This window comes from Primulina eburnea, chromosome 5, assembly GCF_022965805.1.
Source record: "Primulina eburnea isolate SZY01 chromosome 5, ASM2296580v1, whole genome shotgun sequence".
Classification (NCBI taxonomy): Eukaryota; Viridiplantae; Streptophyta; class Magnoliopsida; order Lamiales; family Gesneriaceae; genus Primulina; species Primulina eburnea.
The window spans coordinates 3483086-3507343 of record NC_133105.1 but is presented as its reverse complement, the minus strand read 5'-3'; the positions used below and the strand labels follow the sequence as shown (position 1 = coordinate 3507343).

General features: G+C 35.6%; 3 protein-coding genes across 4 annotated transcripts; all 3 read right to left on the bottom strand.

Moving 5' to 3' along the window:
- Positions 1–658: 658 nt before the first annotated feature.
- LOC140832384 (uncharacterized) lies at positions 659–7513 on the bottom strand. 2 transcript variants are annotated; one of them, XM_073196384.1, is made up of 8 exons: positions 6661–7513; positions 6471–6568; positions 5611–6161; positions 5213–5529; positions 2673–3856; positions 2250–2444; positions 2069–2160; positions 659–1541 (listed from the first exon to the last, which is right to left on the bottom strand). In XM_073196384.1, the coding sequence occupies exons 5-8, from the start codon at positions 3837–3839 to the stop codon at positions 839–841; spliced, it is 2157 nt and encodes a 718-aa protein (XP_073052485.1). In that variant the 5' UTR covers positions 3840–3856; positions 5213–5529; positions 5611–6161; positions 6471–6568; positions 6661–7513; the 3' UTR covers positions 659–838. The 2 variants fall into 2 exon arrangements, with proteins under 2 accessions (XP_073052485.1, XP_073052486.1); XM_073196385.1 differs by lacking the exon at positions 5611–6161 and having other exon boundaries at positions 6471–7513.
- Positions 7514–8334: 821 nt separating this feature from the next.
- LOC140832383 (ubiquitin C-terminal hydrolase 12-like) lies at positions 8335–19831 on the bottom strand. The gene is made up of 32 exons (XM_073196383.1): positions 19638–19831; positions 19221–19308; positions 18928–19075; positions 18530–18687; positions 17684–17949; positions 17356–17574; positions 17143–17251; positions 16953–17068; positions 16127–16225; positions 15453–15562; positions 15220–15294; positions 14879–14957; positions 14658–14804; positions 14489–14569; positions 14282–14401; positions 13802–13924; positions 12850–12927; positions 12608–12696; positions 12414–12522; positions 12239–12307; positions 12023–12133; positions 11520–11575; positions 11228–11405; positions 10985–11086; positions 10822–10893; positions 10486–10551; positions 10109–10174; positions 9700–9786; positions 9410–9526; positions 9215–9289; positions 9039–9125; positions 8335–8870 (listed from the first exon to the last, which is right to left on the bottom strand). The coding sequence occupies exons 1-32, from the start codon at positions 19665–19667 to the stop codon at positions 8829–8831; spliced, it is 3372 nt and encodes a 1123-aa protein (XP_073052484.1). The 5' UTR covers positions 19668–19831; the 3' UTR covers positions 8335–8828.
- A 711-nt stretch (positions 19832–20542) lies between these two features.
- On the bottom strand, positions 20543–22148 carry LOC140831614 (uncharacterized). The gene is made up of 4 exons (XM_073195356.1): positions 21839–22148; positions 21478–21560; positions 21255–21373; positions 20543–20732 (listed from the first exon to the last, which is right to left on the bottom strand). Exons 1-4 carry the CDS (start codon positions 22116–22118, stop codon positions 20645–20647), a joined length of 570 nt encoding a protein of 189 aa, XP_073051457.1. The 5' UTR covers positions 22119–22148; the 3' UTR covers positions 20543–20644.
- Between the last annotated feature and the right edge of the window lie 2110 nt (positions 22149–24258).

Here is a 24258-nt window from a genome sequence, read left to right as displayed (position 1 = left end):
GGTTTACATTCCATTTATTTATACATTTTTTATGGGGTAAACACTTAGTTTGTATTATGCAAATCGATCATTATTTCATGAGAAATTCCATTTTAACTATTTTGCTTATAAATTTTGCAGGATCATGAGATATTATTATACAATGGAAGTCTGTATGTCCATCCAAGCAAGCATCCACAATAAATAAAATTGGAAGGAAATGTTGAAAAGTTTTAGTTGAAGATTCTTTGGATATTATTAACATTTACATAAATCCGATGATGTTATGCACGTATAAATATAAGAAAATGCATAAAAGTATACAAATATTAAATTATGAAATGTTTGGTTTGTCCCAAGTTGTCACATGTTTGAGGTAACGAAGTGGTAAGCCACTCGGCTTGAATATTTTATATATATATACACACATTATAATGGATTGTAAATCAATAGACATGTTTCCCACATATATATATGTAAGAAAGAATATCCCAACTTACAAATTGGACCCGAGTTAAATTGTATTACCAAAAGTAATATATCTTAAATGTAATTAATCTTGTTTGTCGTGCTTAAGTTTTTGTATTCAATATTCTTTATACTGATGGGATATATAAAAAGGTATGCGTTTCATTTCATCTAAAACACATGCTGAAGTAATAAATTCAAAATGGAATAGTTTACCCTTTGATAGTAACTACTCCCTTTTTGTGGTCACAATGAGGAATTTAAACAAGAAACTAATTTGAGGAAGTTTCTGCAGTAAAATCAATCAACATTCATCCACATACACCCATTTTTCAGCTGTTTCATAAATAATAATCAAACAAGTTTTATCAACAACACGAGGCCTTGGAAATCAAGACGAGGCTGCTGGGATCATACTTTCGACTGTCGTGCCAACATGTTGAATCACAAACCCATAAATCTTTCGCTTCAGGCTCTCAATCTTTCCCGCAAGAACGTCGTCTTGTTGAGTCATTATGCAATCCAACCAGTTGTTGACTCGCTTAAGTTGAGACAAGATTGCTGCTATAGGGCCACAGTTGTTGAGTGCACCGGTGCTAGCTGGAGTGCATTTCCCAAAAACCTGAAAACCAGCATCAAGGGATGACTCTACAAATCTTACAAACCATATTTGCATCTCATACTGCAAAATTTTTCCAAGTTCCACAGTCTCTTCCATTCCTTTGCCCCGAGTCCAAGGTCCAACTACCGTTGATGGAGAGGCGTTTGTGTTGTTATTCTTAAAGGTAGAATTGGCAGAAAGTCGTTTCTTAGAATTTTGTTGCTCCATTTTGGATGAGCCCGCAAAGTTTTGGTCGGTTAAAAGGGAGACAACTTCAAGATTTGTAGCCAAAGCGGCTTCTACCCAAAGGGTGCTAGATTTTGATTGTTCTGAATAGGTGGTGTTGTCATTAGTAGCTGATGACCTATATTTACCGGCAATAGATTCTGCTGCTGCTATGGATTTTAGAACATCTTCATAAATCGACATGAATCGATCGATAGTAGGTAAAGGATTTTCAGGCTTTGAACATGAGTGGAGATCTGAAAACATGCTGCAGTTTTTCACAAAGTAGATCTTTTAGTAGTTAAACACTGTTGTAAGAGGTTCACAAATGAAGACTCAAATCAATATAAACGTAACAAGTGTAAAATTAGCACTAGGGAGGACAATATATGTGATTATTCACTGCATCCCATCGTCATTATTCATTTTAAGGAGCACAACAAAAGATACCAATCTCTGGCTAATAACATAAACCAAGCGAAGTAACAAAAGCAGCAAGGTACACCAGGCACGAAAGAACAGCACTAAATCCTAAAAAATGGACGGAACTATAAGTAGTAATGAAGACTTCAAAGGACTAGAAATTTAAGTGGCTAAACCAGGTTCTGTATTTTATAGAATTGTATTTGAGGCATTACAGAAGCCAAAATATCATATAAAACTAGATATATTTAGGGGTCGAACTTAACATAGCTGTAGGTGACCAAAAAAAAATTTCTTGCGTCATTTTCATAAAGCAACAAATACAACGAACATTACTAATAATGAGTGTAGAGACATCGGCTCATGCAGTACCTTAAGTTTCTCACAATCGATTCTGTGACCATGGCCTCCTCCAAAGCTTCAGACGCAGCAGTTGAAGCAACTCTTCTCCTGCGCGTAGCATCCTATCCCAATGCCATATTAAAAACTTACATTACAATGCCCAATTGAAGAAATAGATAGTAATAATATTGATACGTAAGTTCTCGTGTACCTTTCCAAGTTTTGCAAGGCTTGAAGAGACACTATCCAATGGAATACTACCATCCGTCCATTTCTTCTCGTGAATGGTGATTACAGGAGCCACATTTGTTTTCTCAGACTCAAATGAACTTTCAGACCCACAAGATTTTTCGTCTTTTGCAGATGAATTGTCATGTACATCACTTAATCGCCGAGAAATAGCAGCCTGAAAACGAACCACTCGGTCAGGTCACATACCAAATCACCACAAACTGCTGTTATCTGGTTTGAGTTAAAAACATAGCACGAGGCTCATTCTAGCAGAAAGGTGATTTATTACAAATTTATACCACTCAACATGTCTGCATAAAACAATTTCACAACAGATGGTACCAAGTGCATATCTAAACACTGTAACAACTCAAGAATTTCTCAGAGGGCAAAAAGATGTCACCTGAGTTCTCAAAATAGCTTGCAGATCGGGTCTATTTTTAGTCCTCGTTTTTTCTTTGTCCTCAGAGGAGACGCCTCCACCTGGAGTCGCCCCATCATCCCAGTTCTTTCTACTTGGCTTTGCGGACCCTACAAGCGCCTCAGAAACCTTTGATATCCCCGCAGCAATGCTAGCCATTTTCTTCTTCCCGGAAGAATCCAGTGCTGGGGATACCTTAAGCCCGCCCGATAATCTTCGGCCAGGGGACAGAGACATCCTTCTAGCTACCACCGGACTTGCCTGCCTCCTCCCTGAAGTTGGTGATGGCTGCCGATATCTTGATGGCACTATTATTGCTGGTTCCCTCGACGTCCTCCTATTTTCCTCTTTGGCAGCCTCCTCAAGGCTAGGAACCACGCACTTTGACGGTGCAGGGGAACTCGAGCGCTTTCCTGACTTTCCAGCTGGGGATGGATCCCTCTCTGCTTTCTTCACAGATGGCATCACGGATCTCTGCTTTAACGCTCCAGGTGACGAAAACCTTTGCGAACTGACCTTGTCTGAACCAGCTTTACCATTACCGTTAGCCTGGGCATCTCCAGAACTGATATTAACATTCAAATTCTCTTTTGGGGCAACGGCTCCCCTATTAACCTTAGAGGAGGCTATCTTAACATCACCCACACTCCCCTCACTCTCGGCGCATTTCTCCTTCGAATCCATCACTTTCTTCCCCATCCTCGACAAATAAGCTGCAATAGGGTCCACCGAGAGGTCAGACTCCGAAACTGGCTGGATTACAAATCCACCACTGTTAATGCGAGCTATGAGGGGTTCAGGAGATCCAATAAATTGGTGACGACCAGCTATAGGGCGTAGATTAAGTGGGGCAGGAACAGGGGGTGAGTCGAAGACCAGTCGATCGAGGTGCACAAACTGACCCAGCTGGAGGCGGTTGTTGAGGATGAGTTCGGTATCACGGTCGGAAAGGGAAACATAGGTGGAATTGCGGGAATCCGACAGCTGAACGTAGAATCCATGGTTGGGCCAAAGAGAATCTGAAGTCGACAACGCAGGGACAATTCCGATGACCTGGAGGAGAGCGCTGCGATGGTCTCCGGTGACTTTGGTGGTGGAGTTCATGGATTGGAGGAGTTTGAGAAGGATTCCTGGGGTCAAAGACGCCATTTTTTCCTGGTGCAGGACTGAGGAAGAGGAATGATTTAGCATATGCAGAGGATATGGCGTAACATTGGTTGCAACTGAAGATATCGGTGGATTTGAATGTGACCGTTACTTGGATTTCGAATTTCAAATTTAACCAATCTATTGGTTGGAGCCTCAATTATTAAATGGATACGATTATCATTTTCTTTCTCTTTTTTTTCCCATTTTTTGATATAATTGTAAACCATAAAATATAATTGTTGGAACAGAAAATGTCATGGTTCCAGCATATGGAATATTTATTCATACAACAATTATGTATGTATCGCAGGCAGAATTAATCTTTTTTCTTCTTCCATAAAATTCTCTATCCTAATATAATCAACCTAACAATTCAATAACATTACCTCATTTAGAGAAATAATTCTCCCTTATTCCTGCATTTTTTTTATCAAAATAAAAAATTGAAGTGTCATAAAGAAACTTTGTTTACAAATCATTCACTGATACTTCGTTCAGAGTTCGGCATTAGAAATGGATAAACTCACTGATAAAACCGTAGTTTTTTTCAATTTTTTTTAATGAAAATAGTGTATTAAAATACATCATAAACTTGTAGTTGAGCAGGTAAATAATTAGAGTCACTCGATACGTCCATCCAAAATAGGATTTATAAACAAATGTTTTTTGATTGGCCCAAAACATAAAATTAACTTACAGATTCAGAAAATCTACACCTTACAAGTTGGAATTTGTCAATCTTGATATCGAAGAGCACAACACTTCTGGCCATTGAGTTAAACCCAAAATAAAATGCCATCCATAGCTCCTTCAAAAGAGAGAATGTAATATACCTTTGAAACTAATATCATAGAAAACATTACACCAGCACTAAAGCTTCTTTATAAATTCCCCATTTGCACGTTTGTGGTATGTCATTCTTCAAATTGAAGAAAGCGCGTCTTCATATTGTTTACTCCTAATCGCATCTTCAAATGAGTTAGACCAATACTGCAATTTTTCCTGCAACTGAAAGGCAGGCAGAAAAGAGGAATGGGGAAGATATTATGATCAGAAAATTGGACAACAAAATATCCCAAAGAGAAAATTGTTGTCACTTGTCTAACCAACAGACAACAAAAGATCAACAAAAATCAAGCATGTCACATAATTGTTGAAACTGATAAAGCATGCCAACTATGGATTGTCCATTTATCTCGAATGATCGTAGAAGAATACAAAAAAACACATTCTCTACCTTGATTTGAGACGACTAGAAGTAGTCCAACAAAATAGCGAATATGGATGAAACAGTTCCTTTTTGTTCATGGTTTCAGAATCCAAAGTTCAAAAGATGTGAAAAACTGTTTATGTCAACCCACATTTATATATACCTGGGCCTGGATCTGAATCAATGCCGCGGTGCCTTCTGCTTCTTCAACAGCTTCCCTTAACTCCATTTATCTCGAATGATCGTAGAAGAATACAAAAAAACACATTCTCTACCTTGATTTGAGACGAATAGAAGTAGTCCAACAAAATAGCGAATATGGATGAAACAGTTCCTTTTTGTTCATGGTTTCAGAATCCAAAGTTCAAAAGATGTGAAAAACTGTTTATGTCAACCCACATTTATATATACCTGGGCCTGGATCTGAATCAATGCCGCGGTGCCTTCTGCTTCTTCAACAGCTTCCCTTAACTCCATTATCTGCATGCCAATCCACCTATTATTATCACAAAGCAGTTTTCTTGAAAGCGCCTCTGGGGAATAAGATCACATAATCCTTACATGAGCGCATGCTGAATATACCTGACCTTAACTGTGGAACCACATGAAATCGACATATTCAAAAATAACTTGAACAAGTTGACTTGTCAATATATTGCTCGGAGCTTGTTATCATGCAATTCTTTCATAGAACAGAACTCTTATTAGTGTAATGTTCCGGTTACCCAGTTCAAGTTTCTTTTATTGACACCCCCCCACCCCTCGGGCATAAAAACTAATCTAAAAGTCAAATCTTTTTTTAAAAATCACAAGCAGGTCCATATCATAAAAAAAATACTTCTGCTAAATCTATAATAAGAACAATGAAAAGTATTAAACTTGAGTGGCCTCTGCAGTAACATAGTTATTGGTGACAAACGAGCTGTGACATATTACATGCAGAGATATAGCATGTGCATAAAACAAAATGTTTTGAAACTAAAAGATTAAAAGTGGGAGACAAAAGCAATCCTCTGCAACAGATGATTCATGAAGTACTTTGTTACCTCAGCTAGGAGCTCCAGGTCTGTAATCCTTTCTTCTTCATCCACAATCAGGCCTTCTATCTTCATCTACATAGGTCAACCTCAACATTAGTGGGAAATCATGGGGAAAGAATAATGAACACATTGAGAGAATTCTTTCCACCACACCTTTAGATTTTAAAGTGAAGTTACAGGCTTCAATCATATGATATGGATTGCACTTCAGGAATTCACATAAAACATCAAATATCTATCTATATTTTAATAATCATAAAATTTCTAGGTATTGTTCACTTCATTAATAAAAGCTTGCTTATTGTTCACCACAATAACCACTAAGGATGCTATATTAATATGTGCTACTCATGGTTATGATCCAAATGAGTATTGGTATACCATGTAGATTGCTCTTGACAGTGGGTCAGCAACTCAGCTAGTGTTCGATATGCATCTATCACCAGCGCAAACTGTTCAGCCGCATACTCCCTTTCTCTCTACAAAAAAGCAAGCAAAAAACTTTCACCATCAATGTAGACATTTTTCTAGAAAACAAATTGGAAAAACAGCATCGATGCAGCATATGAACCTGGATTTTAGAATGAACTAGATCAGGATGCAGTTTCTTCTGCCAGTTCTTATACTCCCTCTCCAATTCTCCAACCTTAACATTGTAATTCCTCCCCCTTAATGGAACAAAATTTCCGTACATCATTCTTCAACACCGAAAGATATAGATCACATTCAGTCTTATTAAACCCACGTGCATGTTCAGCACCAAAATATAAATAGATGAAGAGGTCCTCAAATAACATCTCAAAATTCAACATATCACGTCCAATTAGCACATTCAACTTCATATAAATATGCCAGCACTGAAGCTTTGCGTAGTATGAATCTTTCCCAGACAGCAGAAAAATCTCGAACAATCAATTATCAAAGCGCGCATCAAAACAGAGATCCACAAACATCGATGTTAAAAAATCGGTCCTAAATTTGTACGCAATAAGTTTAATCCTAATTTTCCCTAATCCAGAATACCCACATTCCGAAAAGTAATCAATGGGGCAATATGACAGAACAGAAAGGGAGTCGTATTCGCACCCTCGGCGTCACAATTCCAGCAGCGCCGAAGTTCTCACTGGAACCAGACTCGGAGCAGAAAAAGCAGCTCTTATGATCAAAAGTTAAGATATCGATCCATTTCGCACCAAATAAAATCGCCGGGTTCGGAAAAACGACGTTCTGGCAGAAAGAAAGGGGCTTCCACCAAATCTCTCAGTGAAACGAGAAGATGAAGAATGTAAAAGAGAGGAATTTCGATAAAAGAGATGAAAACTCAGAGAATCTGATGGCGGAAAAGGGAATTTCTTTAAATTGATTATCCGCAGAGCAGCTACAGTTGAGGTCCAAAAGGTGCCAATTCGGGCAATTGCAATGACCATGATTCTCGCACACAATTTTATGTTAAATACACTTTATTTTATTAATTAATAAGGTTATCAACATTAACCTATATGCATATAACTTCAATGCATTAACTCAATTTTGTAATAAATGTTAGAAACGACTACTCTTCTTAAGATTGTCCGAGTTAATAAAACAAGTGAGCACTTGACCAATGGTGAGAAAGACAAATCCATTTTCGGATGAACTTGTCACACAGAACTTGTCTAATATGATTTACCTAGCTAACGTGACTTACATTATATTGCATTAACTTGCAGATTTACTTAGTGAACATGGAAGAAACGACTACGACATCGCACGTCATACGAAAAATCTTTAAATGATTGAGGATGGTTAATGACTTGAAAACTAGAGAAATGATTTTCGTCCCCAACTTTGTTATATATTTAGCGTGCAAATGGTGCAATTATACTTTGTTGCGACGTCCGTTGGTTACGACAATGTCTCTACAGAATTAAGGCTAAGGAGCTCTCTCCACACCATGAAAGCTATATTCTTTCTATAACGTGGATGAGATATAACCTCGCAAGATGAGATAAAAGCTTGTATTATGTCTCGAGAATTTTTACATTAATCGAAGAGAAAACCCAACCAAACCACCAAATTGTAGTAATTCTAAGAACCAACGTACATTCCTTGAAAATGGATTACTACTTATTTGTATACGTGAATTACTAGAGGATGAAACACCCGGCCAAGAGCATGATAATTTTGAATCATTTACACGTGATGACCTCAATACACGAAAGCGATCACCCTAGCCATGCCGATTTTGTATTCTCAGCAAGCGAAAAGGCACCAAAAACTAGAAACGATTAGGATTATGGCTCTATAAAATAGTATCATAACTGTTTCTTTTACAAAGTAATATCCCCTATTTATGAAAACAAGAATTACAACCAAAGGGAATGAAGAAAAGAACCTCAAATGACAAAATTAAAGAGAACGAAGTACGGAACTTCCTAACTATACCCACTTTACAGCCCCATCCACCAAAATATTGTCATGTTCATCAGTTCATGATATAAATTACATGGGCTGACAAAATCTTCCCGGCTACTTCAAGAGCTGGTAATAATGGAACACAAAGCAAAATACTATTCCCCCAGCCAAGTCAGAGGACAAAAATAATAACCAAAAGGGTGACCAGAATGTCCTTTAAGAAGGAACGGTAGAAAAAAGAAGTATCACGCATCCTTTCAGCCATACGTTCTCCTTATCATATCCACAGTTGAAAATTTCCGCATTTGAACTGTGGATTTCAGATTTAGATAAACAAAATTATACTTAATTGTATATTTTCACTGGCTTCTCGAACATGTGGCGGTTCTGCAAGACAGAGAACAAAAGAAACTTCAAGATCATGTTCGAGCAAATACTCGAAGTTTTTTAGGATAAACTCGGTTAACCAAGCCTGTATACGGTATAAACAATTAATTGAACCCAAGTTATTCAGAAATAAATAGTTAAAGTTTCTTTATGTTGTGACGAAGTTACCTGATTCGCAGCATAAGACCTTTTAGGAGTAGTATCAGAGTGTTCTAACCCAAGGTACTGCTCCCAAGCACCATAAACATCTTTTCTCTGAAAGTGATAATATACATGTTATTAGATGACACAATAAACATTTCTGAAAAGGAAAATATACTAAAATAATAAGATTCAAACAGAACCTGAAAACGACTGGAGACAATGTCAGCATCCTCAAGATACTCAGGACGTCCCAATGACAAAAAGGCAAATTTCCACTGGATTTCGAATTAGAGAATCAAATACAAAGTTTGGAGATGAAACTGGTGAAAACTTCAGGCAAATGATGTGTAATGGTTTAATAAGGAAATGTAGAATTAAACTGAGATGGAACATACCTTCAAAAATTCCTCATTGGGAACCTGCAATTTCTTTTGAATGCGTATTTTAATATCTGCCAATGTTTCACCATCATGTATGACCAAAAAGAAGGGCTCACCAAAGTTCTGAACTTGCTGTCAAAAGAAATTACGAAGAGTTCAATGCGCTTGCAAGCACATATGCCTAAGGTTCATTTGGTTTTGAGCATCAATCAAGCTCATTATTCTAAAGTACATTAACCCTGTACACAATATCAAACAAAAATAAATGACAATTAACATAGAAATTCAGCGAATGCTATAGGTACCATTTGATTCTGAGCATTCTCCTTTGTGAAATGGTAAACGTGAATCAAGCGATCATTGGGCCCAAGGTTCTTCTCTTCTTCAGGAATCTATCAGATAATAAAAAAAGTGGAACCGTAAGCCACATGAATGTAAACTGAGGCGAAAAATCAGGGTTCCTACCAATGAAAGGAAAAAATATCATACTCGGAACCTCGAAACGCAGAAATGAAAATTCATTTGGCACTGCAAAATTATGACTTTCCAACCAACAGTGAAATTTTCAGAAACAGGTGGTGTCCCTTCCCAACAAATATGCAGTTTACAATTAACCTTTGAACTTACAAGTAATAAAACTCAACCAGGGAACAGCTCGGTATAGACAAAAATAGATCAAAAGGCAACAACGAATTGCAAGAAGAGGGTTGATACCTCTTCGGCACGTAGTGTCCAGTACTGATCATTTATATTCTCAATCTTCTCGTTGATTGGAAATATCTGAAAACAATATTAGAGGGACGTGGGTTACATTGTGAATTACAGAACTCTTCCAATACACTGAAATCAATTTAAGGATCATCTGAATTATCAAAGGTAAAAATTTAAGGCTTGGGTTATAAATTTCATATCGTTCAAGTCAAGGTAAAATTTTCAGGCTAACAAGGATAAGATCAATTGAACCGAACTACTAGCATCTAATTTGGAATACAAGAAAGTTCTGAACATGGCAGTTTCTAAAAAGTAAGGTGGGTTATCACTCTAGAAAATTATTGTTGATGTATAAGCCACAAAAACCAATGAAAGATTACCTTGTAAATCTTATGATAAAAAACTTCCAGCAGCCTGAGTTCAGCATTTGGATGAGACAACTCTACCTGTCAAAAATTGAAAAAAATGTTGCCTACTTCAAATAATCTTAGAAAAAGTCAACAATAATCAGGCATGAGAGTCAAGGTAGAAGGAACGGATCAGTTGCCACAATTTAATTTCAGTTTTTAGCATCTAATGCTCCACTAGGGTCCACCAGAACAGACTTGAAAAATTTCTGCTGGGTGGTTTAATTTAAGGACGATTGAAGAAACAAAAAGCTCCATCTCATGAATATTAGAAATTCGCAATACAACTGGCTCCAGCACGAAGCCAACCTTTGTTTTGATCTCATTAAGCACATCTCCAACAGTGCTTTGTTTTGGCAATCTTATATTGAGAATTATAGCCTACAAAAAGACAATGTGCCATACGTCATAAAATCATCCCAACTCAAATTAAAAAGAAAATTACTAGCGTACAGCACATCAATGATGGCACCTCATCCTTTGTGGCATGATGGTATGCAACTTTGAGCGTTTTTAGGCATTGCAATTCTGGAAGGGGAATGTCCAGCACTTCAAAATACAGTATATCAGAAATCTGCAAAGAAGGAACAAAAATATATTCATCAATCTGCAAATCTATACCCACATCCCACCCACCAGAAACTGTCTTAACACCAACTCCTCGCCCCAAAAGGAAATAGAAAAATGATCATGATAATGAATAAAAACGAGCTACCTGATTGTAGTGGACAAGCATCTCTAATAAATGGTCCACTGATCTGTATTTGACAGGGTTAGGTTTTGGTTGCTGAGAATAACAATTGTGAGTAGTGAGCCGAATTTTAGATGGATCATCTAATCCAAGACGCTGAGCAACTCTTTCCACAACATCATCGTAGGTGTGGTTCTTCGCTCTATTAATTCATGCAACATATAGTCATGAAAGTTTGATCAAAATTCCAACAAATAAATACAGCGAAAAAAATAGCAATTCCAACAGTTCGGAGTATGGTGTCAAAATTACTCACAATTCTAGGCAAAACTCGTCTTCCTTGGGTCTCTCCAAGGTTCTAAAATGTACAATCTGCACACACCAATACATGCTGAAAAATCAGTTCGAAGAATGGGTAACAAAGCCAACTATTATAGCTTCGTAATGAAGATTTTCTTCAAATGGGAAAACATAGAAATAAAAAAAGCTTTCCAAAAACATAAATAACTGACAAAAAGCTTTACAAAGCTGGAATGATTACCGACATTCGTCTCAATAAAACAAAGAGAGAGAGAGAGAGAGATGAGCAAGTTAATAGGAATGACATAGAAGAGCTGCAAACAGATTTTCTGTGACTAGGCATTGAACAAATATACTATTCAGAAAGTGCTTAAAACATGAGCATTTAATTAACTATGAATATCCAGAATGAATATGGACGACAATGGATTGTGGGATTGCCACAATATATCGATTATTTTAATTGACACACCAAAAAAGGGCCATTGCAAATAATTTGAAAAGATCTGCACAATTAACCTGTCGATTTTTCACATATTCCAAAAATGACGGGACATCGGGAAACCGGATTTTCTCTTCACTTTCAGAAGGAGGGTGTTTCTGGAAGCAAATGATGTCCCCATCTTCAATCTGCGAGAGATCGAATAATTACGAGAAGAGAAAAGGCGAGAGAACAAAGACAGTACAAATCATAGAAAATAAACGTCAAATGATAAAAGACAAAAACAATAAAACCTGACTAAACCGGAATGAAGCTCTTTTATCAAGTCGTTCACACATTACATTAGGCTCAAATTTGATTTCCTGTAAAATGTCAAACAAGAAAATGGCATAAATAAATAATGATCCATGCATGTTGACCAGCCAAGGACAGTTTGAATGTACTGCACATGGTAGAGATGAGGCAAACCTCATAGAGTTCGATCTCTTCGTCAGGAGAAAATCCAGCCAATTCATTCAGTTTTGTCAAAATCTCGATAGGCTTGCTAGAACTTTTTACAAAAAGTCTACCAACATATCTGTAATATATGATATATCACCAAATAAAATGACAAGCACAATTTAACGAAACAAGAAAGTAATATAATTGAAGTGTAAAAATACCGGAGCTCTTCTTTTTCAGGATCATAGAGCTTAAAGAACAAAAGTATGTTGTCCTTGATTTTTTCAGGTAGAGAAACAGGATGAAAATCCTAACATCAAATCATTAAAAATAGAAGAATCAGGAGCACTAATATCCCGCCATATAGCCACATTCAAATAGTTGTAGGATATTACAGGTTGCATAGTCAAGCAAAAGTGCAAACAAGTTCATCTTGAATATGGTAGAAAAAATTAAAAAAGACCTGTCCACGCTCTACTTCAAGGAACAATTTCAGTTCAGCATTGTGGGCCTTATTGGAAACATCCCTCAAAGCTCCAACCTGCAAATGGTAGTATGAAAAAGTAAAAAGTATACTGAGAACCGAGCAGACAAAAAGGTTGATTATTTGATCCGATAGGTTAAAAAGCTGATCGTTTCCCAGATTTTTTTGCCTGTTGGTAGTTATTGTTGGGCTAAAGCTAAAATCTGTTTGAAAATATAATTCACAAATGTCTAATGCGGGTAATTTTTCATTTTTCTCTGAATGATGCAGTTCATCCTCATGTTTATGCATTAACATAGTCGGTTTAACACATGAACTCTAAATTGAGCCACTTACTGGCGTTCAAAATCTTATAACCCCAAACTTACTAATACTCAGAAACAGTAAACAGGAGGTCATTTTGTACATTTCAGTAACACTTCTATTCACATGGAAATTTTCGTAGCCAGTCAAGTTATACGATGGATTTCATTTTAACTGATTGCAGTTTACAGAATTTAACGTTCTAAAAAGGCTCATACCAACACTCCAAACAATGATTCCCAGAAAAAATGGTTCAACTATTCTTTTTTTCCCCATTTCACATTTCCATTCAATAGTTCTTGCTGAAAATAATCATTCTAAAGCTCTTAATTTGCATCCTACAGATAAAATTTCAATTATTATGGTCCGGTCAGATCTCATAATAAGAAAAATAAATAGTTACTCAAACAAAAGATTTCATATAGCCACTGATTACTTTCAAAACCTACTTTCCCAGAACTTTGTCACTAACTAATTATTGGAATATGTATACTAGCCCTACATTGTACATGTATCACTCTCTAAAGGTTACGGCACAGGGTAGTTCGATAAAAACATTCTCACAAAGAACATCAATCCCTCGTTATCTTAAAAAAAATTGAAAGAGGGGAAATGCAAATATATTTACCGTTTGTGCTTCCTCATGCGGAGTTAATGGGCGGTTTGGGCGATAAGTGTGGTTCTGCCTTTTTGCCCAAATCCAGAAGCGCTGAAATTGAACTGGTATTCCAAATTCTTTGGCAACCTCCTCCTTTAACAACAAATATGATTTTAGCTAGCCCTTTACTCGAAAGCACAAAGGATTTCAAAAATGAAATCTGGTTTCACATTTTCTGTACAATCATCATTTTTCATTCAATTTTTCACATTTTCCCAAAACAACTCAATTGTTATATTCTAGCCCAATAAACTATACTTTCGAATTAAAAATACCCCACAAATCATTACAAAATTAAATAACCCAATACATTCTCGCATTTCATAATATTACATATACAGCTACTTCAGAAAACAAAACCAAGCACTATTTACATCCCCCAATCTGTTTTCCGAAGCACATTTTCAGAAATCAGAAGACCCGACATAAAGTGGAACATTAGTAAAGTACCTTGAAAAGGTTAAAAGGCATTTGTTTCTGAATTCGAAAGTTACGGACTTTGTCATGATCAACAAGATCAAAATATATATCCTTTCCCATCTGTTCCTTCAAATCTTCATCTCGTGCAACCTAAAAATGCTAATATTACTTAAGCAATCCAGTTTGCAAAAGCACGGATATGTTGCATGATAAAGTTTGTCAAATGAGAACAAATACCTTGATAATAGTGTATAGATGAGCCTGCGCCTTATATCTTCTCTTATCTTCCTTTTCTTCCTGTTCCTTTCTCAGTCTTATCTGGAGTGTGTGGGCCATGAGATATTTCATCACTATCTTACTTCAAATATGTGATAGGGATGCATACTGTTTTCAGTCAAAAAATTACCCGAAGATGTTCTGCAATGTCCTTCTCATCGACATCACAAATTATCTTATCCTTGTCACTCACTCTAATATAAACAAGCATGTATGCATTTGAGTATTTTGTAAATTTGAATGGAGTGTTATTGTAGCCAGGATTTGTCTGTGGCAACTGCAAAATGAAAAAGAGAAATGTAAGATACAAGGAGGTTGAGCAAGATCAAATTCAAAGGGTAAGTACATCACCTCTTCCTCACCACCATACTGCTCCTCTAATGCCTTTTTCATATCTTCCTTAGTGACTCTCTCATCATCAAATTTATACCTGAACAGGGAATTAAAATATCTGATGTAGCTTGTCAGGACTCTAAATCAAACCTAAACAAGAACTCCAGTGCGGTAATTAAAGAATAGGCACATTTATGCAAGAAAAATAGGACTGAGATTATCATGTGATCAAGACTACGCGCACCGGTGGATGGATTACAAAAAGTTATATTTCAATCCAATCTCAACTGTCCAATAGAGTGTGGAAATCAGCTTAAGGTGGGGGAAGGGGGAGCATTTTCGGGTGTAAAAAGGCATACCATTGATCAGTTAGCGAAGGCCGGATGAAAGCATAATAATGTCCACCATGTACCCCACCACTATGAACCAAAACACTGAAGGGAAAAAAAGGAAATTGAAAAAAAAAAGTTAAGAGGAAATAATCAGCAAGAGAGAGAGATATGCGGATAACATTACAGAAGCAAGCTATACAGATAAGATAAAGAAATAAAACAGAAAATATTTAGAGAAAAAGAAAGGAGCGCAAACCAACCTATGAAGCATGTAGAGGTTTCGAACACTTCTATCTGCTTCCGGTGACAAGTATTTACCATTTTCTCTATCAAGATCAAGCTCCAATGGAAATTCATAACGGTCATTTATCTGCACCATGAAGCATATTTTGTAATGTCACTGAAAACAGACATCAAAGTAAGGAAATAAACTCATCTGATAGTAAACAGTGAGCAATAAAATTAAAAATATAACATGGGCGGTCAAGCAGAAATTCCAATAGAAAAGGTAGTTTTTAGGGAAAGAGGATTTCCTCAAGTTTAAAAAGTGTAAAATGTTCAACCTACTTCAACATAGAAGTCACAATAAACAAAATTGATGTATTGTCTTGACATCAACATTAACAATGATAATTAAGTGCAATAAGTGCAAGAATATATTTGCCCTAAGGATCTCAGGTAATATATGAACCAGACAGAAAGCACAAATCAAGATGATTAAAGAAAAGAACATAAAAAAATATATGCATTCAGGTATCAATCCTCTGATATTGCTAAACACTAAAGTGCTTTAAAGATCACATGATGGGCATCTGTACACCAAAGAGGTAAAATTATAAAACATGCATGCTGTCAGCACATGCTAATATAACAACAATCAAAATAAGGAGCTTACTCAAGTAAAACAACAGATGACAACATTCAAGCTACTAACCTTGACCATTGTATCTCTCATAAAATCATACTCAAAGCGCTTTAACTGAAGCTGAAGAACTGGAGGAAAGTCAATGAACAAGACACCCTTCTTCGCATCCTTTGATTTTTTATTTAAAATTAATCAAATCATACTTATATACGGAGTGGCCACTAAAATGAAATGGCACATATGATAGATTAAGATATATTATTGAAGCAAAAAAGAAGGGAAAAAAAGCAGAAAAGCCAATTGTATTTTCATTTATAAATAAAGTAAGCAAATTTCCCCAGTACTGTGAAAACCAAAATCCGGTAGATAAAAGTGCGCCACAATTGATTAGTACAGAAAACCATCAATTTCTAAAATTGTCAAAAGAGTGTAACACTTTTCTTCTAGAGGTCCATGAAAAGCAATTGATAATATTTTGTCATGTAACGTTTATAATGCATATAGTATCACCAAGGACTATGTGCAATCCAAATTCCATTTAGAAAAAATTCAATTTCAAATGTGATTGTGTCCTTAAATTATTTTCCATAATACATTTTGTTTTAACTTTTAACCCTTATTTTACTAGAGGCCTACTGATTAACTTCAATTGAGTGATTGACCTAACAAAATTTTCAGTTCCATCTCACCCATAAGAACTTTAATTATTTGAATTTTCTCGTTGAGCTCAACAAGATAAAACTGATTATAATTTTTACATTGTTTAAAAGCTGACTTTGCTCTCAACCGCAGTCTCTAATAGGGATGGGATTTTTTATCTTTCGCAACCATTAGAATATGTATAAATCGAAAGACACGTTATGTCATTATTTAATAGAGGAGCCGAGCAACTTACCTGCAGACCATGTTCTTCGGCTTGATATTTGTTATCTCCTTCAAGACGCTCAACTTCCACATATTTGTCAAAGGAAGCATAAACGTCTTTACAACCTTTTACATCAAGTTGTAGGTCTGCCGAAAGAACTTATGTCACACATTCGTCCAACATTAACGAATTACCGATAAGTCAAAGAAACAACTAATACCATAAAATGATTCTTTTCTTGTAGATTTGAAGTCAACATTGATACATTCAATGTAATTCATATGGTGCCCCTCAAACAACTTTTGTATAGTACCCTCAACAACGGTTCCCTGTGCCAGTAAAATAATTACAATTACGCCACAATAACATTTTTAGGTGAATCGAAAAAGGAAGAAAATAATATTTAAGGAAGGGGTGCAGTCAGACACCAAACCTTCATCTTGTCTTCTAGCTTTTCACATAGAACTCTGTTAAGTTCTTGCACATCATGTTGCATGAAGGAATCGTATGTATCCCATCCAAACGACTTGGTTAGTTCTTTTGTAGCCACGCTAGTGTCATTATATTGAAGCTTATAAAACAAACTCTGTAAAGCCAAGGGGATGCTCCCTGATGGGTTATCATTTTCCGTTGTTGGCATGTGATATACAGCCTGATAAAACATTTTTCAAGTGAGGCTTCTTTGTCCTTCCCTAATCATTAGAGCTCATATATAAAACAGACAAATCTGAACTAGTTATAGCCTAAGAACCTATCGTAACCTTTCTAAAGTAAGGGATATGGTACAAGGTTTGGAGCAACGAGTTCATGTAACAAGTAGCTCCCTGGTTCTTGAGTCCAACATAGCCTGTCTCCTTCTTTGAGTCATACGCCCAGTAATCAACAACCTTACGTACAGCTACATCAGCTTCGATTACACAAGTATCATTCACCAGGTACCCCTTATTAGGATCATAAAGCTCGCTAAGAGGCATGAAAGATGTGAAACCCCAATCACTCTCCCTCTGATTGAATTGGTGTTGTGTGTCTGTGAAACATGCAAAAAGCAAATCAACACATCAAAAAATAATAATCCAGGTAAAAAATCCTCATTGGAATGGGGGGGTGGGCGAAAGATCAATATATTCTATTTATGCTCCTTGAGAAGAAAGTTAATAAACAAAATGAAGATTTAACTAACTCGGCCAAAGTGACATTAGATCAGTCGTAAAAATAATGATAATCATCTATTAACTAACAATAAACATCCAATAGAAGGGAGAAATGTAGAGACCACATCTGTATACTTTTTTATGCTAACTTTATTGGGGTTAACAGATGAAACTCCTTTTCTGAAAAACCAAATTTGCAAAGCCAAAAGGCAAGATAACAAATTCGGAAGGGTGAAGAAGCCAGCCTCTTCGCATTGAAGAGCATAATCAATCCAATCATACTTTTATATTCCGCGATTTTTTAATCATTTTCTTGTCTTCTTATGTTCGTCAGTACTATAAGAAGAAACCATCTGACTGCTGAACTAAGAGCATAAGTTTCAATTAAAACATAAAAAAATTGCAGTTCCAGCTTAAACAACTTGCAATTAGAAACAGGTCAGTTTTGGAAGATACCTTTTTTGATGGTGTAATTGTTATGCATCTGATTAACTACTGCCAAACTAAACTGTGCATATCTATTCCACCCATAAGGCAAGGTTGCTGAATCGGCCACATCTAAATACATTGACAAGTACTCCACATTATTTCCTTTAGGAAATATAAGCACCCGCCTGCAAAATCCATTGTAAATCAAAGGGAAATTAAGTCTTTCAGTTAGCCTTGATCCATGCAGTTCAAACCAAAGTAAAGCCAAAAATAAGAAATCCTTAATTCAGAAAAAAGAAATCCAGAATTTTATGCACAATTGACTTCTAGAAATGAATTGCATGGCAACAACAAACAAAATTAATACCGTTCCAAATACAGCGATAAAACTTCAAGATGGAGCCAAAATTACATCCACTGATTACCATTTATAACCTCCAACAGTGAAGATATCAGAATAAAGCTTCTTCATATTTAATCGGGAAAAGTGCTCAATCGCCCACGTGAAGTGTGACGCCTGTGGCTCATCGCTGGCCTGGTTTTCTACTGTTCCATTACTCTCTGCTGCAGCCACTGAGAAATCAAAAGCACCGGAAAACTCATACGTACAACAAATTTTCCAACTTTGTTTCGACACACATAAAAAAATATGAAACACAAGCATGAATCTGGCTACAAATAAATAACAAAGATTCAAGGGCTACGTGGAAAGGATCACCTTCCATAGGCTGAGGACCTTCCACTAATGGCTGCGGACCATCAACTAAATCTGAGTGCGGCACTAGCATCACTTCATCTTCTTGTTGCTAGAATCACAAAATCATGGAAAAGAGGCCGATCCAGTAAATTAGAAAAGCAAAAAAATCTTCCCACGCATTAAATCAACAAAATTGCACTAAAATAAGATTCAATTCAGTAGCCTGAACCTCCCTTTAACTCAAGCAAAACCCTAGTCGATCACAAACATCCGTCCCCCATATATACACACAGGAACGGTTATGCAGACAATATATTCTCCGCCAGAAATACACAAAATATAACAATTCAGTAGTACATGCACAAGTACACGGAATAGAAGCGTAAAAATTTTGAGAGCAAATACGAAGATAAGCAAAAATGAATAGAGCAGAGTTACATCCAATGGCTGAGGCGTCATCATCGTCATGGCCGGAGATATTGTCACCGCCCGATTGATAAATTGACAAGGAATTCAGAGTAATGCGAACGGGGGAAGGGAGGGAGATTCGGAGAGAGAAGAGAATCGATTGTAGGTTTTCTGGGTGGTTTTTCGTGCGTGATTACTGCCAAATGTAAGGGTAAAATGGGGAGGTCCGGAGATGGAACGAGCGAGAGTAACAGACGACGTAAAATATAGGGTTATTTAATGGCAAATAAAATATTGACACGTGGTCTTTTGTTTTTGATAAACCGACAATAGTTTAATTTAGTTCGTGTCCTCTTGTTTTGTTTGGCCCTTTTTTCTTTACCTTTTAAATAATTAATATTCTTTTTGTGTACTTAAAAAGTAAAAATAAAATATAATAAATTATTTTCTTTTCCTCCTTTTCATTTAATCTCATTATTTATTTATTTATTTACTATAAATAACGCAGATTCTGGTTATTTAAGACAAATTATTCCCTAGTCACGCCTTATAATTGCTTATCCCAGGTTAAAATATGTTGGCTTTAAATGGGATTACGCTATCAAGTTATTACATGTTGATCCAAAATTTAATTCTATTCGAATTAAGTATTTTAAAACCATGTGTGATAAACAACCAAAAAAAAAACATTTAGACAAGCTTTTTGTAAAACGTTTATGAATTTTATTTACAAAAGTCGTTCTCCTATGATAATTTTTTATTAACTTTTTTATTCATTTTAGTATGCTCCTCGATTTCGTGTTCTACGACATGCCACGTATCTCACAACAAGATAAAAATCGTTAATCCAACAAAACGACGTCGAGAAGCTCGATTCTACAATAAATATGACCCCGGACCATTTACACCTGCAGGCGACGACGCATACAACCGTACGTACATAGTACATGATAATCATGTTCGAGAGAGAGAACGATGCAATACATTTATTCACACAAAATCTACTGTGTCTGATATTTGCCGACTCGATCGATTGTTCAATGTGATTTCTTGGGCGGTTTAACGACGAGCACCGGGCACCTTGCGTGGTGGACACAGTAATCGCTCACACTTCCCAACAAAGCCCTAAAACATTTAGGCAAACCATATTCAAGTATTAGCCAGGTTTGCTTATTATAAGTTCAAATTAGTGGTGTCACGAATTTAAAACATATCAGACTCAATAAAAGATTAAAAAAAGATTGATAAGAGATGAGACTGGTATATTTTTATTCAATTTTAATTTAATGCTAAATATAAACTAGTTTTTATTATGTAATTAGCCAATTAACAAAAATAGAAACGGAGACTTGCATATTTAACTCAATTTTAATACAAACTATTTATAGTTTAACCATGTAACCATGGGGAAATACAATCTATTTATTTGAATTTTAAAATTATAGATGGGACATTAGCTTTGTTATAAAAATTCTATCTTTTCAAAAAAATTGAAAAGTTCATATTAGTAATATCTTATAATATATATGAAGAAATGTTTTAAATTAATTATAATTAAAACAAGGATTTTAATTCCATTAAAAAAATTATAAGAATAAATTGTTTTTTCATTAATGATTAATTACTAGTACATATATATATACATACCTCTTGATTTGGCCAAGCCCGCGGCTGCCGATAATAAGAAGATGAATGTTCATATCTTCCACAGCCCGACAGATGGTGTCCTTTGGATCACCCTCAAGGATCAGAGTCTTAGCAGTCAACTGCGTGAATCACAAACATATTCCACCCGGACCTTTTAGTAATTAAAAGCAACCAAAATTAATTACAGTAAATTTTTCATGGGTAAATTTAATTTGTTACGCACTGATTTCTCCCTGCACATTTCAAATGCACGGGACAGAATCCTTGCAGCATTCTGCTCCTGGGCTTTGCTTGTGGATTCCTCGACTGGATTATGTGTACACGTACTTATTTTAAACAGTTGAATAGTTAAAGAAACGATATAGATGTCTATATCATGCATTCTTGGACAGATGTCACGATTGCTTTGCAACCAAGATGGAGGGAGGGAAGCTGAATAAGTTTGAGCTCTCAAAAAAATAATTTTATGTGGTGAAAATCAACTTAATTTTAAAGGATCTAAACCTTTTTTTTCCTTTCTGCTCGATCGATATATCTTCCAGTAAAATGAGCTAATAATGCGGAATATTGAACGAAAAACAAACCATATCCACTGGGGAAGCCATAGCGGGGCATCGGCTGCACCACATGGACTACGGTGACCACCTTGGATTCGTGAGTAGTTTCCGTTCCAGGTGTAGCGTTCAATCCACCAGCGTCTTGCTTCAAAATCTTATCGAGGACCCATTGAAGCGCATGGAAGCTCTCGTCGCTGTCGTCGATGGCCACCAATATATTCATATTCTTAACCTGTTCCGCCTGTGACGCCGCCATCGTCGTATCCGTCGCATCACGTGCAGCTGCAGCACCATCCGATTCCTCCATCTCCCTAGTTTAGTCTCTGTACGTAGGAACCGCTACGTGCTGATCACGAAGTTGTTTAATGTTTATTTATGGTTGGCGCCATGCATGTACAAATTTGCAATACGGACGCGTGGTTTTTTTATTGTTTTTGCATGCTGAAATGGATAATTGTCAGTGCATGGCGGACAAATGTCGAGTGTAAAAAAAACATTCACGAAGAACATATAGTTGAGAATTCTATAAGTTATCTCGTATCGATTGAATTAAGTACTTGGAAGTCGTATATATGATATGAACAATCATCCTCTTTTAAACTAGTTTTTGAAGTTGAGTTAAATCTAAATTCCAAATTTAACAAACCCATATGGTAATCACCTTAGCGGGCGGAGCCACCATATGCCCAGTGTGGGCTGCTGCCCACACTGGGCCAAAATTTTTTTTATATGTTTATATATATATATTTATATTTATGTCTGAATTTTTAATTTGTGTATGTTATTATTATATGTTTAGATGTCTATACTGATCAAATTTTTTTAATAATTTCTAGACACAAATTTTAGACTCAAACAACAATCATTCCAATTCATTTTAATTACTGTTTAATCTTTCATAATCTCTAAAAAAATCCAAAATGTTACCAAATTTTAGGTTTGTTGTTTCGTTCAATATTTGTCGATCATTCAATTGTTTTATAATTTTATGCTTTTTCCAACCGATAATGAATTAATGCTTATTTTCCGAACGTATATTTTATATCATATTTTGTTTTGATTTCGGATTTTGTACACGACGTTATTCCTCATTTTTCTGACGTTTTTCCATCAATTATCAATGCTAATGGCTATGCGTAACTTGTGTTCAAACTTTATGACACATTATTTTTATTTGTCGATTAATTATTGCTCTTTTTTTTTTTGCATTATTAATTAAAATATATGGTTGCCTACGCTGAACCAAGATCCTGGCTCCGCCCCTTAGGAATAGCTTATTTAATGGAGTCGACTTAATTTAATGTTACTTCCTCTCTAACATAATTGTTTTTTTATTAAAAAAATGTTGGAACATACCGCTTTTATTTTTCGATATACATCAGATAATACGTCTAATTAACGCAATAATTATAAACCATATTATTTTGATAAATAATCTATACGATCATGCTCGCACTTGAGATGAGACACATGAGATGGTCGCCTCGAGACCACGCCTCGAGGAGCCCAAAAAATTGTGTGTAACTATTACGAAATTTTATTCAACAAACTTCGTAAAAAAATATTATTTATTTTACTAATAATTTAAAAAATAACAAGACTTCATTTTTAAAAATATGTAGACTAGCGTCTAATTATACAAAAGAATTACCTTATTTGTCATCGATTTTAATTTGATATCATAGTAACTAATGATTTAGATAATCGAAATTTAATATTAAGTTTAACTTCATTTATTAGATTTTGATGTTGCAAATCTATTTTATGTGTGAATTTCGATAAATCTAGCTTATGTTGTGAATTTCAAGTTATATAATTTCTAATTAAATCGCCAAAAAAATTTCTAATTATGATAAATGGAAATTTAATGTTTTAAATATATCGAGTCTTACACCAAAACATTTGTACATATATCGAAAAGCGAACAAAAAACATTAAGTCAGAAAACTTGTTCGGTATATTGATAAATACTTTAGTGATCACAATGCTAAAATAACAAAGGAAGAATAAACATATGGTAGTATAATTAATGGATGTAGGACAAGAAAATCAAATAAATAAATAAGGCAAAAACTTGTGTGAGACGGTCTCACGGGTCGTATTTTGTGAGACGGATCTTTATTTGGATAATCCATGGAAAAGTATTACTTTTTATGCTAAGAGTATTACTTTTTATTGTGAATATGGGTAGAGTTGACCCGTCTCACAGATTGTGATCCGTGAGACGGTCTCACATGAGACCTACTCAAATAATAATGTTAAAGAATTTGATTCACCGGCCTATTGGTGATTATAATGATAATATGGTATGATGTTCCGCTGTAAACGAATTGAATGACGAAAATAGTATTAATATTATTGAAAAATACTAGTATAAAAATAAATAAGAATAGTTGTTTTCCTCGAGTGTTGATGATCGATAAAATTGATATAAATATTAAAGACTT

Bases quoted from the DNA above. Each gene is read 5' to 3' on its own strand.
- LOC140831614 (XM_073195356.1), bottom strand. From the start codon at position 22,118: ATGGAGGAATCGGATGGTGCTGCAGCTGCACGTGATGCGACGGATACG. The intron at 21,561-21,838 runs GTTTGTTTTTCG...CACATAATCCAG, and splicing joins TGGCTTCCCCAGTGGATATG to TCGAGGAATCCACAAGCAAA. The intron at 21,374-21,477 runs GTGCGTAACAAA...TGATTCACGCAG, and splicing joins AAATGTGCAGGGAGAAATCA to TTGACTGCTAAGACTCTGAT.
- LOC140832383 (XM_073196383.1), bottom strand. From the start codon at position 19,667: ATGACGATGATGACGCCTCAGCCATTGGAT. The intron at 18,688-18,927 runs GTAATCAGTGGA...TGGATTTTGCAG, and splicing joins ACTGTTGGAGGTTATAAATG to GCGGGTGCTTATATTTCCTA. The intron at 9,527-9,699 runs GTACCTATAGCA...TTCTTTTGACAG, and splicing joins AGAATGCTCAGAATCAAATG to CAAGTTCAGAACTTTGGTGA.
- LOC140832384 (XM_073196385.1), bottom strand. From the start codon at position 3,839: ATGGCGTCTTTGACCCCAGGAATCCTTCTCAAACTCCTCCAATCCATG. The intron at 2,445-2,672 runs GTGACATCTTTT...GTTCGTTTTCAG, and splicing joins AAGCTATTTTGAGAACTCAG to GCTGCTATTTCTCGGCGATT. The intron at 2,161-2,249 runs GTACACGAGAAC...GCATTGGGATAG, and splicing joins GCCTTGCAAAACTTGGAAAG to GATGCTACGCGCAGGAGAAG.